This window comes from Centroberyx affinis, unplaced genomic scaffold, assembly GCF_046629955.1.
Source record: "Centroberyx affinis isolate AG114_WGS23_722 - 3 ecotype Tasmania unplaced genomic scaffold, CSIRO-AGI_Caff_v1 ptg000433l_1, whole genome shotgun sequence".
Taxonomy (NCBI): Eukaryota; Metazoa; Chordata; class Actinopteri; order Beryciformes; family Berycidae; genus Centroberyx; species Centroberyx affinis.
In genome coordinates, this window is record NW_027279097.1 from 58,223 (window position 1) to 73,201 (window position 14,979).

At 43.1% G+C, this 14,979-nt stretch overlaps 1 protein-coding gene across 1 annotated transcript in view; it reads right to left on the bottom strand.

Moving 5' to 3' along the window:
• LOC139642118 (myosin-16) overlaps positions 1 to 10,577 on the bottom strand; it is a 46,114-nt gene extending 35,537 nt beyond the window's left edge. Inside the window, exon 1 of the mRNA XM_071516847.1 lies at positions 10,358 to 10,577. Within this exon, the coding sequence (XP_071372948.1) occupies positions 10,358 to 10,441 (84 nt within the window). The 5' untranslated portion in view covers positions 10,442 to 10,577. The remainder of the gene's footprint in view (positions 1 to 10,357) is intronic.
• Between the last annotated feature and the right edge of the window lie 4,402 nt (positions 10,578 to 14,979).

The following is a 14,979-nucleotide window of genomic DNA, read 5'->3' on the forward strand; positions in this document are numbered from 1 at the left end:
ATTATGAATTGTTAAACTTCAGCATTAACACAATTAGAGAATGTAGAAGAATGACTATTTTGGTCATAGTTTCACTGTTATCGCTCTACCTACAATACAGATAGTCATGGAATTCTGGACAAAATCATATCTAACAATAAAAATATCCTCAGATTTGGCTCAGAGAGACAAAATCTCATCAAATGGGGGTCCGTGGCCCTAATGTGGACTAAATTAGGGGTCCTTGATATGAAAAAGGTTGAGAATCACTGCATTATAGTATCAAACTCATGTAGGTTAGATGAGACTAGGGTATTTTAAGAGGATAAAAGCCTAAATGAATGCTTTTCTTAGAGTATAACTGACTTTTTGTAGTCGTTTGCCTTATGAAGATCATCAGCTTATCTTGACTATCTTAATTTACGTCTACACCATTGGTTTTTAACACAAAACCGATGCTGCAGATGATGCTACCATATTCAAAGAGGGTCACAAAAGATCCTCGGTGACACTTCAGTTTGTCAAACCCAGACAGCAGTAAAGCACGGAGTGACGAGAGCAGCAGTCCGGCTCTTTAAAAGCAGTTTACGATGTGTTCCACTGAAGCCGCCTGGAGGGTCTGCTAAGGCACTCAGCACCAGAGGCGACCCGATCACATGGCACCGCTATAGCGCCGCTCCACTCTCTCAACACTAAATCCTCTGCCCCTAGGAGACCTTCATATCCACCCACTTTGAAAAATGGGACAACCCGCTCTGACGAAACGACCGCTGGCACGAAAGTCAGGGCTCAATGTGGAATATCGCTTAGAAAGTCATCTGAAAGCGGGCACCGGGCAGCCGAGAACGGTCGGGACCTCGGTACCCAGAAATCCTGCAAGGTGACGTCAGTGAACTGCACACGGCTCGCTCATGTTGACCAAGCCCGGCCGGTCTGTGATGCTTTAGACCAAAGAAACCAAAGAGATGAGAGAGGAAAAAGATTTAAAGTTGGTGAGTCCAGTTTTGTCTGGACAGATTTCACTCTTAAACTTCGATTCCCACCCACTTCTCCATCCACTCCCTGTAGGTAGAAAAGTGGGTGACCATACCTGATCACAGAATTTCATTTGGGCAAATAAGGCAAATCTATGTCATAATATAGTAGGGCTGCAACTAACGATTATTTTCGTTGTCGATTAATCTGTCGATTATTTTCTTGATTAATCGATTAGTTGTTTGGTCTATAAAATGTCCGAAAATGGTGAAAAATGTGGATCAGTGTTTCCCAAAGCCCAAGATGACGTCCTCAAATGTCTTTTTTTGTCCACAACCCAAAGATATTCAGTTTACTGTCATAGAGGAGGAAAGAAACCAGAAAATATTCACATTTAAGAAGCTGGAATCAGAGAATTTTGACTTATTTTTCTTAAAAAATGACTCAAACCGATTAATCGATTATCAAAATAGTTGGCGATTAATATAATAGTTGACAACTAATCGATTAATTGTTGCAGCTCTATAATATAGTAATATACAGTATATATATAATATAATTTAGAGGTGGATGGGATGCTCTTTGCTCTATTGCAGCCCCATTGTATGATTTAGGCAGATAAGATGGATGTATTTTTACCTAAAAAATCGTGTCTAGTGAAGCATTTTTGCTCAGAAATTAGTGGATTAGAGATGATATAATCAGTTATATTTTGAAATATTGAGCAGATAATGGATATGTAGTATTAAAAAAAACAAAAAACCTTGTCCTTGCATTTGTTCTGGAAAATCAGCGGCAGACTCAAACTATTATGGTTTGAATGCTCGAACTGAATGTATTTATTACTCTTTAGAAACAGCAATGCCAGTTTGTCTTTTTCACAATCGAGCATTACGTTAACTGTCAATCACTCTGCTTTCCGACTTTATAAGCTGATCTCCGCGACAAAAGGGGGCGTGCCAGTCCAGCAGCTCCCCTGGCAGTAAACCAATCGGTCATGAGCGTGAGCCTCAGGGCCAGAGAGAGAGAGAGCAGCAGGGTGCCTCGCAGCCACTGTGACAGTCTCTGACACACTCTGTACTCGCTCTCTCCATAAAAAAACGATCTACTGGAAAATGGTCAGCGCAGCAGTAAAAAAAAAACCACAGAGAGGAGAAAGTAGCATTAAAACAAGCTAGAGCACACTGACTGCCATGGTGGCTGCATCTCTCTCTCTCTCCCCCCCTCCTCTCCCAGTCCGTCTCTCCCCTATCATTATCCACTTAATATCATCCACCCGGGGATTTTGGTGTAATGACCACGTTGAAAATCCCTTATCGAGCAGAAATTCAGACCTAATCACGCATCATGTGAGTTCTAAAACGTATCAAGTTATTGAAACAAAAGGAGAATGGAAACAAACGAGAGGCAGAGAGAAGGAGAAGAGGGGAAAGAGAGTAGATGCGGAGCAGAGCGTGGAGACTTACGGCTCGGTATTTAGCGGCCGCCTCATTCTTTTCCTGGCTGAGCCGGCCGTTCTGCTCCTCCAGCTCTCGGACCTTGGAGAGGAGTCGGTCACTCTGTCACTCTGCTCTAGGGCTCTCCTCAGCTCCTCTCTCTCCCTCATCCCTGCCTCCTGTGCCTGAATGTGCTGCTGCAGAGACAGAGGCGCAACCTGGAGCAACACACACACACACACACACACCACACCACAAATTCACACACACACACGTACAGAAAAGCCTGATATTTCAGCCTGGCTGTGCTGGCTGGCTGGCTGGCTCTCACTTCTGTTCACTTCTGTCTGGAGTCTGAGCTGCACCCCCCCCCCCCTCACACACACACCCCTCTCTCTCCCTTCTCTCCTCTCCCCTCCATCCACAACCCACACACACACACACACACACACACTACTGCCTCCGTCGACGTGCTTTGCCCTCTAACCAGACGTCCTTACGCACACACAAACACACACACACACACACACGCACGCATATACACGCATGCACATAAATGTGTCACACGTGCACGTGCACGCCCGTGCAAACACATGCTCCCCTCTCTCCAGACAGGCCTCCTGCTGGCCTTCTTTCACTAAAACAATATAAAGTTTTCTCCCTGTCCTGCTGCAGTGCTGCTGAGCTCTCTGGATTCATAAAGGAGAGCAAATGCTTCTGTCTCTCTGTACTGACCAGTGGAGAGAACTGTACCCACTCATACACTGACAGGCAGATGAGAGAGGTAAACGTTTTACAGATGCTACATGTAGCATTTTAACATTTACATTGATTGTGATACCTTGGTATAAACTAATGAGACTATTGTTGAGACGATTGGTAGCCTCTATCTCATACCAGTGGTATTGTTAGTGCGAGTGTTTCTCTAAAATAAGACCACATTTCCTATAAAACCCGTTGCATCCTGTCATAAATAGAAGGTTGCTACTTCCTTGCTTCTTTGGTCAAAGGTTTTCTCCTTCTCTTTACTGAAGAGACTAAACTTGTTGGAAGTAGATTTTTCCATCAGCCTTTCACTCCTTCCACCATCTGCCATTACCAGAAACTCTGAAACTTTAGCTCCGTTTGCTCTGGAAGAACAGCGCCCTCTTGCTGTTTTGTGCCATAAAGCAATCCAGCAGATTTCCCTCCAAATCCAACATGGTGGCACACAATGTAAAATGCAGTGTAGAGGCCGGTAGAGGCTGCCAATCTTCTCGGCCATGGTCTCATTTGTTTATGGTAATCATACTAATGTCTCAGAATTCATGTGGCGATGAGTTATTGATGTTAAAATGCTACACGTCGCACCTTTAAGTAAGGAATTCTGCAAAAGTAGACAGGCTAGCACTAGCTGATAAGATAATTGTTCATCAGGTATTGCCCTGCAAAACCGTCCAAACCTTGTCATGATATATAACCCTTGGGTCTGATCTTTTTCCATTGTGCTCTGTTGTATCTTGCCTCCCAGAAGCATATGGCAACAGTCCAGGGAGAGTTGAGATCAGTGCTAGACCTGGGCTGGATAGTGTTTTCAAAGAGTTTTATGGCTTATTTTTGCCTACTTTTACAGCATAAGCACCTGAAGCCATTTAAGACAAACACTAAGAATTGCTTGCATGTACTGTTTCACCCAGGTCTGATCACTAGCTGGTACAGAAGACTAAAGATCAAAGGTCAGAGTTCACCCAGCTGCTGTTCAGCGATGTGAAGGCTGTTGACAGGATGTACGCATGTTATTGCAGGGAGAGACCTACTCCTTATCACCAGCGCCTCACCACCCAACCAGACCACAACGAACCAGACCCACTGGCTAAACAGACCTCTGTCAACAGATGAGCCCCCTGACAGACCCATGTAAACACAACAGTATTCTGCACTCACACCATGACATAAACCAAGGCTGGGGGTTTACAGTGGAATTCAGCTCAACATTGGGAACATCTTCTGCCTTTTCTCCCCATCAGAACACCCTAGCTTGTATCTCAAGTGCTTCAAGTGGATACAAACAGCGCATATGCTTGACTGTTACAAGTGATTCTGAGTCACGGTACACAGGAAATGGTTTGGTTTTGTGGTATAGCCCAAAGCAACAGCTGACTGAGGGAGGTCATCGGTGCCTCTGTGTCTGCATTGAATTCTGGGACACGGCCTTCTAATAGCCATAAACACCCCAATTTCATGCATTTTACACAGCCAAAGGTTCTCTCGGTCCGTGCCCTTGACCTAAATGCATTGTCCGAAACGACTAATGTGTCTTGCAGAGAGCGATTGTCTACCGTGCCGCCTTCCGCTGCGCGCCAGACTCAATCAATCTTCTCTCATTTTCTCTCCACACCTAACAAGATGCTACAAGTCATTTTGGCTTGGCTACCAGAGCATAAATTTGTAGTTTCCTTGCCTGGAAAAACAGATGTGAGCCGATTTTTTCCGCAGCGACTTCTGAAGAAGACGAGAGGGTTTTGAAAAGGGAAAGCTGTATCACAGAAAAGACAGGCAGGAAGACACACACACACACACACACACACACACACACACACACAGAAAAACCTGTTGCTGCTTGAGCACTGGTGTCTTTGCCATTGGAAAAGAGCTGTCATTAGCTCAGCTCTCTGAACCCCATCAGTGAGTTTACCTCTCAAAACTGACATACTGTACAGTTTGTCAACGGGGGGAAATTAGACAGGGAAATGTGGCATCACCTCTCTTAAGTGTCTGCCGGTAATTGCCACGTTGTCCAAATAAGATTTAGGATGTGTGTTTTAAGCGGCATGAGGATCTGCCTGCTGACACACCTGAACTTCCTTCGCCTAGAGTCAGTTTAAAGACACAATATATTACCTGTCAGTGCAGGATTTGCCGTCGCACTCAACATCAATCTGCACACTGACGCCAAACAGCGCGGGAAGATAAATATGACACATCAATGGTTCACCTTTAGCATGATCACAGGGCTCAACCTCCTAAGCCAGCGTTATTGTTGTGAAGGCACCAACCAACCCAGATGAAATGCCTTCTTTGTTACCGTGCAATCCCTCCGCGCGTGATGAATGCGAGGTACAGTGTTCGTGTTTTGACTTGAAGTACGGCGATGTTTGTCCAATCTAACCTGCGGAGCGAACCGTCAAAACAGACACACAAGGGTGCAGATCGGTGATTTACACACTTCACTTCTCCTCCCAGTAAAACAAACTCTCCAACTTTCCATCTGTTTCTTCTTGTGAGTCCAGGATACTTTTTTCACAGTTTTTCCAGACAATGCAGTAGTTCCCCAAATCACTCCATTTCCCCCATTCCTGACATTCCTCCTCAGTGTGGAGGTAACTGGGATATTAGTCCCAGGATCTCCATTCCTCTAAGTTTATTTGAACAGCTGTACACCATCTCAACTCCCATTCACACCTGTCAGAGGTTTAGATGCTATTGGCTATATCCTCAATAGTAAGTAAAATCCTCTATATCCAGCCTTGAGCGCTGTATGACTGTACATTATCCCAATCACTGTCTGCTAACTACCTTCAAACAACACAATGACAGCATGAAGCTAACGAGACAGCATTGCAAAGAGTGGACTCTGCCTCAAAGTTATCCACTTAAACGCTTGCAAATTGGAGTTTTCCCTATACAAACATTTTTCAGAGGCAGAAATAATCTCAATGGTTGAGTTAAACCTCAGTGGGTGGAGCCAAAGAACCACAGTTTTTCAGTTAGCTAACTAGCAAACTTGAATGGCAAAGGAACTCTGGTCAAAATATAAATAAAAAATGTCAATAGCAACGACTTATTTATCTCATTCATTCATGACCATGGTATTCATGATATTGGAAGGTCAGCAGCTAGCTACTAGCACTAGCGGGGTCATCAGCAGTTTACCTGTTTAGCCCGACGGACCCGGTACCGGGTCCACCCCACCCCCCCAGTTATGAAAAATCGCGACAGAAGATGGTCTATTAATAGAAGATATGAATGTTATACTGTTTTGAAAACATGGGGTCTTCAGCTTTCAGAATCTGTAAACCAACTGTATGTTGACCAAACTATGTCTTATTACTAAGTATTTTAACAATTAAGTCTTACAAATATAAACTTCGTAAATATAAGAGCAAGTTGTGATCAAAAGATCGGGGTTAATTTTCTCTTCAGTCTACAATAACATGCTTGGTATCGCTGGAAACTAGAAATTCCGAGCTTTCCAATGACAGTAAACGCACCATGAAAATGGAACGACACAGTCCGCCATTTCCGGGGAAAAGTAGCAGTCAAACTTCACATTTTACAGTCATACTGACAAAAATCTATGTTCTTGCCAAAATATTTCACTAAGGCTTATGTTATTTTCGCCAAAAACGGCACATTTTAGTTACTTACGTTTCTGCCGTAACTTGGGACCAAACGGGAGTTAAAGCGATCGTCAGGGGGGATTCCCCAGCCATTTTAGTCCAGCCAGACTGAATCCCTATGGAGGGTGCAGTGGCTCTTCGTCGCCCTCTGGTGGCCGCATCGAAGCACTGACACCAATGAGCCATATATCATTCTCTTTGTCTGGGACAGACGAAACTGGGGATACCTCATACAGCACTGAGGACCCTTGCATTCTCCATTAATCTGCCTGAATAGCATGGATCTCTTCAGACATATATGAATATTGATTCCTAATCATTGTGTTTATTACTATTTCAATGTTTTTGGGAGATGTATGTTATTTGTAACATGGCTATATGGAAATGAGTAGTGTTTTGAAGTAAAACTCCCAGTAAACAGGCATAATGTAAATTGTAAACTTGACCAAAACCTGGAGACCGCCTGAGTATATTTTTAGGAATTGTACATAAATGTTGTATTTTGGTGTATTTCCATCAAATTTACAGTCACAGTTGTAGTCAAAGACTATGAGAAGACATTCAGTTGCATTATTATCCATGGGATCTTGGTTATAATGGTGATATTGCCTTAAAATTTAGAATTATATACTAGGCGAGGATGAAAATCTTACTTTTTCCTTTATTGCATCTCTATTTACTCTGGAATGGTAACAGATATAGGTTTACTTACACTGAATTAATATTCCTTAGCTTCTTACCTATCAAAGGAGACCAGAAATATGCATATAGGCCTTATGGTTGAGGAGCTATTCCTGATTCATTTGGGTTATATTATTTTAGGCGTTTTTTCCTAGGGATAGGGCTAGGGCTTAACAGGTTAAACAATTCCAGCAGCCTATGGGTTCCTTTTCTGTAAATAGTTTTAAATGGTGTAGATAGATTTACTAATGACTAATGAATAATGTGCTAAGTTAATGCTTTAGGTCTTAACACCGTTCAAAGCAGCTGAAATAATTCAACAATGATGCTATCTAGGCTTCTTCTGAATATGTAAATAACGCAATATAATTTTTCTAACCTGGTATCCGCATCCTTTCGGATATTATCTGCCACGCCTGTGACTTTTTGGCCAGGTTTCAATATGTTTTTAATGTAGAGTTATTTTCCTTGGTGGCTACAAAACTTCCGCCTCCTGTAATGTCGGAATGCCATTGGACGCGCATTGGTCTTTCACACCAAACGAACTATAGGCTTCATAATATTAGCTAGCTCCTCATCCCTTTCCACTGGGCTTCAGTCCAACATTATTAAACCAGAAAAACAGTTTTTTGACTCCGCCCGTTGAGATTTAACTCAACCAATGATTAAGATTATTACGGCCTCCAGAACAGCGATGTTTGCACAACTAAAACTCCAGTCTGCAAAACGCTTCCAGGTGAATGGAGCGCCTGCAGGGTGAAGCGGTCCACAGCCTGGCCTCTGGCTGAACCCTGGATCCGGGTCACGGAGGAACGCACAGCCAGCCTTTGATCAGCGAAGCGCCTCACAATTCACTTACACTCATCTGATGTGGAAGACCGGGTGCAGGTCAGGTACAACAATGCCGGCTTCTAAATCATATCAATGACATGATTGTTGGGAGGTAATTACACCGGCGAGGTTGCTGTTGGCGTTGTAAAAGCAGTGGAGGGCTTCTTTCCGCTTAAGTGCCAGATATTGTGGCCTTGACGAAGGGCTGATTGAAATGCCTGACATAGTTAGACATCAGCTCTAAGAAGACTACACAGCCACCATTAACTGTGGCTGTGTTTGACCGACCCAAACATAGAATTATCTGGAAATCACCAGGATTGATCTCGTCCTTTCAATTTAGCTCCTTTCAAATTTATTAAGATGAAACAGCCAGAAGGTATAGAGGTTTCTCTCTGACCCCTCAAAACACTCAAGTGTGTGATGATGACCCACATGCAGTACCATCAAAGGGAGAAATCAACGCAGCTTTTCATGTCTTTGTTGGCAGACACACCTGTGGAGACATGACTATCTGTATTGTAGGTAGAGAGATAACAGAGAAACTATGATCAAAACCCCCTCAAGGACCCCTGGTGGTCCCCCGGACCCCACGTTGAGAACCACTGATCTACAGTATTGGGTTAGACTGATATTTGTCGATTTTTATTAAACATTGGATATCGGCCAGTATAATGGAGGTTCTTCCCTGACCACAGCTGTATGAACAGTCTGTAAAATCTGCAATGACATTTTAAGGAAGCAGAGTTTTAGTACATACTGTTTCCACCTTGCTAAGAAGAAATATCAAGAGAAACACTGAATAATTATAATTTTTTGCCATGAAAATGAATATCTGCACAAAATAGCAGCTATTTTTGAAGACCAATGCTGATATATTTCTACACTGAAGCTGCCAATAGCCGAATTGTACATTTTCATGCCAATTAAATTGCAAGTATTCCCAGAATTGTATCCTTGTCAGTGTGGAAAAGCCTCTGAAACAGCATTTACACACTAAAACACTCCACTGAAACCCAGACTGATGAAATTCTTTTAGATGGGTTAGCAGCTCTTTAAGGCAGAGTGACCCACCCACCACACTTATTCAATGTCTGGGAAAAACTCTGGTATCAATTACTATCTTTAAAATGAAGAAAAAAAACATTATTGAACAATTAAATGAATAAATAAAATGTGGAAAGAAATAAATTTAACTGCAGGTTTTATAGACTGTTTTTACGTTGCTGTGGTCATATCAGCAGTGGACCAAATGACTGGCTGATATTTACTAAAAGGCTGATATCAGACCAATATATAGTAAACTGATTAGTCTGTCTAAGTCTACTCTATATGGCTGTATAGATAGAGATGTACTGCCATCTTTTGAGTCTACATAGATGTAGTTTTCCCTCTTATCTCTGCCTCAACCAATTGTTTGCAAATCCCTGAAATTTACTGTTTGAGTGTTCTCAGCCTGCCTGATAGGTCGGCTGTGTTTGCATTCCTCTGCTGTGTGTGTGTGTGTGTGTCAGAGAGAGAGAGAGAGAGAAAGAGAGAGAGAGAAAGCGCTGCGTCTTGTCAACCCTATAAAACGGATTTACAGCAAAAGCTGGAACTCTAGGAATTCTCCTTCAACCAAAAACATGGAAAACTGCAAAAAAAACCAACCAAAAAACATAAGTACAAGGATTTTAACAGGCACACACACACACTGTACATGCATGTGCTCACACCAGCATATGAACACACACACACACACACACACACAACCCTCGCTACACACTCTGACGCCCCCCTGTTGAACGGAGAGAGACCTCCTCTTTTCTAGCGGGGGGGGTGGGGTGGGCCCCGCAGCGAGGAGGGGCCCTGGTACCCATGAACGCAACATGCTGGAGTGTGTATTGATACACACACACACACACACACACACAGATAGGGAGAGGGTATTACAGTGGGGAACGAGGGAGAGAGCGACAGTGGCGTGCGGGAATGGAGAGAGAAAGGGAAGGAGAGGAAAACAGAGACACAACAGAGGGACAGAGAAAGAGAGAGAGAGAAGAGAGAGAGAGAGAGAGAGAGAGAGAGGTTTCTTACATGTGCCAGGGGTTTGCTGTGGATGGCGATGGTGGGTCTGTACTGGTGGAAGTCAGTCTGGATCACACACACTCTCTTCTCCATCCTCACAGCTCGCCGCCGCCCATGCTGTCTTCACCCGACCGGGCTCTGGGGAGGAAGTGAGGCATGTGTGTGTGTGTGTGTGTGTGTGTCTCTGTCTCTGAGGCTGTGGGAGTGTGTATGTGTGTGTGTTAGAGAAAGAGAGAGAGAGACAGAGAGAGAGAGAGAGAGAGAGAGAGAGAGGGTGTGTAAATGTGTTACGCCTGCTACCTGACCCTGACAGGAGCAGGAGGGAGGCGAACAGGGGAGGGAGGGAGAGAGGGGGGGGGGGGGGTGGAGGAGTAAAAAGAAAACACAAGCTTGAACAGTCCCCACACACACACACACACAAGTCCTCCCTTTCTCCTCCCTCCCGCCTAAAGCTACACCACCCACTGACAGCGGTGCAACACAGGGAGACAGACTTCCAGCCTCCAGCAGCCCCCCCCCCCCCCCCCCCCACACACACACACACACACACACACACACACACACACTCCCTCCAATTTTAAAAAAGCAGATTCCTATAACATTCCTAAGCAGACTAATATAGAGAGAATTTCTATTTGCCTCCAAAGATATGAAGAGCACCACTCCAAAACGCCATATATCCAGGTTGAGAGGATTTGTCTGTTCAAAAAAAAAAAAAGAAAAAGAAAGAAGTGCTCTTAGGAGTCAAGGGTAAAGCAATACTTGAAACACTCAAGGCACTCCTCTTTTATGTGCACAAGTTAAAAAAGCCTTTCATTTTCTATTGTGACCTACCTCTACATACCAGCCTCTATGGTTAGTCATAGAAAAACAAAGGCTTTTTTTTTTTGTTTTGCAGACAAAAGAAGAGTGCCTTGCCTTCTATTTTTCCCTTTTTTTTTCAGTAAGTGCTGTTAGATAAGGACATATGGTACCCACTGCCCCAAATTAGCATAATTTGTTTTGATGCTATCAATCATAAGAGTAAGAGTCACTTCACATGGTGGATAGAAATGTAATTTTGGAATTACACTCTCCGTATTTAGCTCTTTTTCTTTTTTTATTCAGTTTCTGAAGTGGGAGAGACAAGACAAAAGTGTATATACAGTATATGTGAGTTTGTCTGTGTGTGTATATATATACATATACATATATATATATACAGTATATATACTGTATATATGTACAGTGCTGTGCAAAAGTCTTAGGCACCCTAGACTTTTTTATATACATTTTTGTCTTAGATGTTTATTTGTTTTCTGCATAAGTGTCAGTAGACTGCTCTTTATAGTAATTTTTTTGATATTTAGAAACTTTTCATTTCCTTATTTGTTAAAGCATCTTCGCTTTATGGATTTTTTTTTTACATGTGCCTAAGACTTTTGCACAGTACTGTATATAAACTGATATGTGATATATACAGACAAACTGACACCTTACACCTAAGTCACCTAACCCATCCATGATGTACACATGGTTCAAGATATACAAATTTTATTCATGAAGAAGCATACATGCAAAAATGCAAAAAAAAAAACCCCAACTAATTTTGTTCTTAATCAGTATTGGTTTCCCGCTCTGCTGCATCACGTAAACACAATGCAACACTGGAAAGGGCAAATTGCGCAACCGGGCGAAATCTGCTGAGACAGCATTTCATTAAACCTTGTGAAATCAAGATAAATGCGGCATTAGCGGCACTGAGAACGGATTCGGTTATCTAACAGGCGAGCCACTTTATCGGAGATTATCTTCCTCGAAAAATTTCCCACAAGACTCAGGCTCGTCTGGCATAATCCTGGCTCTTCCCACACTTTTCATTCCCCCTGCCTGTCTGCCTGTGTGTGCGTGTGTGTGTGTGTGTGTGTGTGTGTGTGTGTCGGTGTGTCGGTGTGTCAGTCAATCAGTCGTCTCCGCGCTAAGCTCCGGGGAGATGTGCGGCATCGGCTGAAATCATGCATGAAATGATATGTTTACCTTGCAATATAGGAAAAAATGACAGGATGGGGGGGGGGGGGGGGGGGGGGGGTGATTCACTTGTTTCATCCTGGGGGGGGAGAGAACAGGTAATTTCACTTTTTAATCAGCCTGGCAGTGGAAAATAGGATTTTTTACAGTCTTATTACCTGACAGTGACAGGAGGATCAGATGACAGTCCAGTTTTTGGCTTTTTTTTTGTTTTTTTATGTTTTCAAAGTCGAGGGGATGCCGAGCTCAAGAATGTGACCTCATCCTCCTGAAAAGCACACCGCACGTCAAAGTCGATTTCATTCTGTACCTGAACGTACGGTATGGCAGCCTGACCGGACGCCGTCGTGCCACTGCGGATCACATTCCCGCTCATCACACCCCACGAACATCAGACAAGGCTATTTCTGCTCAGCTTGAAAAGAAAACCAGATGCATTCCTATTTTTTTTCTTCCCATTTTAAGATGTTTTTTTTTTGCAGATTTGCACTTTTGTCGTCTCTGACAAAGCACCTAACCCCCCCCCCCTCCTGTTTGTGCAGTGGTGCTGGGAAAAGCCAGGTGTAGTGAAAAAAAAAATGTCATGAAAAGAGTAGTGGCAGTCTTTTCCAACTCTCAGCCCTACACTTTCCTAACTCATGCCCTAGAATGAAAGAGCTAATATCAGTCAAGCCCCAAGTCAAGTCCAAAACCCTTCAGCACTTCTTCAGATTCAAGAGGAATTGCTACGTTTCTTGTGCGGCTTATCTTTGCTTCGACTCATGGCATGGGGCCATTTTCTCAGTGAAAGGCACCTACTGTTGCGGCAGGGGGCCACACAGCGGGTGACACACACACACACACACAGCAGGGCGGGCGGGCGTCCCTACTGTCATATATAAAGGCAGCAAACAAGTGAAGTCTGTAATTACATTTGTCAAGACAATTAGAGGAAGTAACCCGACTCCACTGCCTTGCTTTGGGCTAAACACACAAGACAATAACCGCTGTGTTGCCCGTAAAGGCTGATTCAGGATCAGCTTGTTTTTTTTTTTTTTTTTTTTACACATATAGGAGTCAAAAAATGCTTTTTTTATGAAGCAGCAGGGTAATCACTAGCTTTTACTCGTTAATTGCAGTAATCCCACTGCCTTCTATCAGAGTGTAATTATACAGTTGTGTGTGCTGTGCATGGAGCCGCCGCTGGAACATGTCTGTCCCTGCTGCGAGCCGTTCCCCCCCCTGGGCACAGATCTAGGATCAGCCAACTTTAACCAGAGTCAATGCATCAAACGAACAAGAGAGGAGTTTATTCTGATCTCGGAGCAGCGTTTAAAGCGTTCTCTGTTCTTGTTGGCTGCAGATCGTCTGGATGTGCGTGACACATGTTTATGGAATTTGATTAATTAGAGGTTTGAGCCGGGCATAACGTTATGCCTCTGCTGGCAGCTGATTCTTGACATAAAGATTACAACTCTGGCAAAAAAGCCCCCCTCCCCTCCCCCTGTTATAGCGTTATCAGCCATCTATGTTGTATCCTGTGACATCTCACACATGTTGTGGTCTAAATTCACAAGAGGCAATAAAGGCATCAACCTATCAAGCAAGGAGGCAGTTATCTCACAGTGTGGTTAGGGGCCAATATGCAGCACTGAAAAGCCGGAGTGTCAGTATTGCTTGAGTAATGGCTTGTGCCAGCATATGCCTTTTTTACACTCTTATGATAAGTTATATTTACATTGTGATTTGTCACTGGAGTTGGTCCGGGGCGCACAAAACCCCAGCAGAGGCACGTTTGCAGATTTACATGTTTGCCGCCGCGGACCCCGAGGTCTAACACAGGGTAATGAATCACATCACATGTTGTTATCCTACGTCCAGAAGATGGAGCACCCGCTATGCTACGACTGCTCCGCAACACCTTGAGAAGTATTTCCATAAATCAGATAGAGCTGTTTCTGCCGGGCCTGGAATATGTATGAGCTGTGGGAAAGAGCTGGAAGATGACACACAGATTTTTAGGAAGAGCAGAACTCCCATTTCTATTGATATTGAAGACAATAGAGGGAAGCATAAGTGTAGGATATTCATCTTCATCTGTCATTAATAATTTCATTTAGCATGCTGTGGTCATTTATGGTCTTGTGTCAGTCTTGTCAATAACACCTGGAATCCCATCTCATAAAGTTTCCTGGAAGTCAGATGTCGCCCTCTAGTGGTTCAACTTCACCAACAATGTTTCTGACTGCTGTTTGCAGCAAATGAAGAAGAATTTTTTATTTTCCAAAATCATCTTTTTGCCTTTATTGCAAGAAACTACTTTTTTTTTTTTTTTTTTTCTTAGCTTTCTGTTGTTGTTGAGGAAGGCGGGACATTTTGATATAATAAAAACTTATGGATTTATGGAATACAGCAGGCAGATTTTCAAATATGAAATAGGACCAAAGATGTTTTTCTATAAATTCAAAATTACTACAACATACTGTAATAATTTAAACCTGTACTGTAAATACTGTCATTATTTATCTTAATTTATTGTCATATTGATTGATTGTTATTATGATGTATCACTGGGTGACACACCTACTCATGTCATTTATGTACAGTATGTCATAAAAAAAAAATGTCATCACTACATAGGCTAT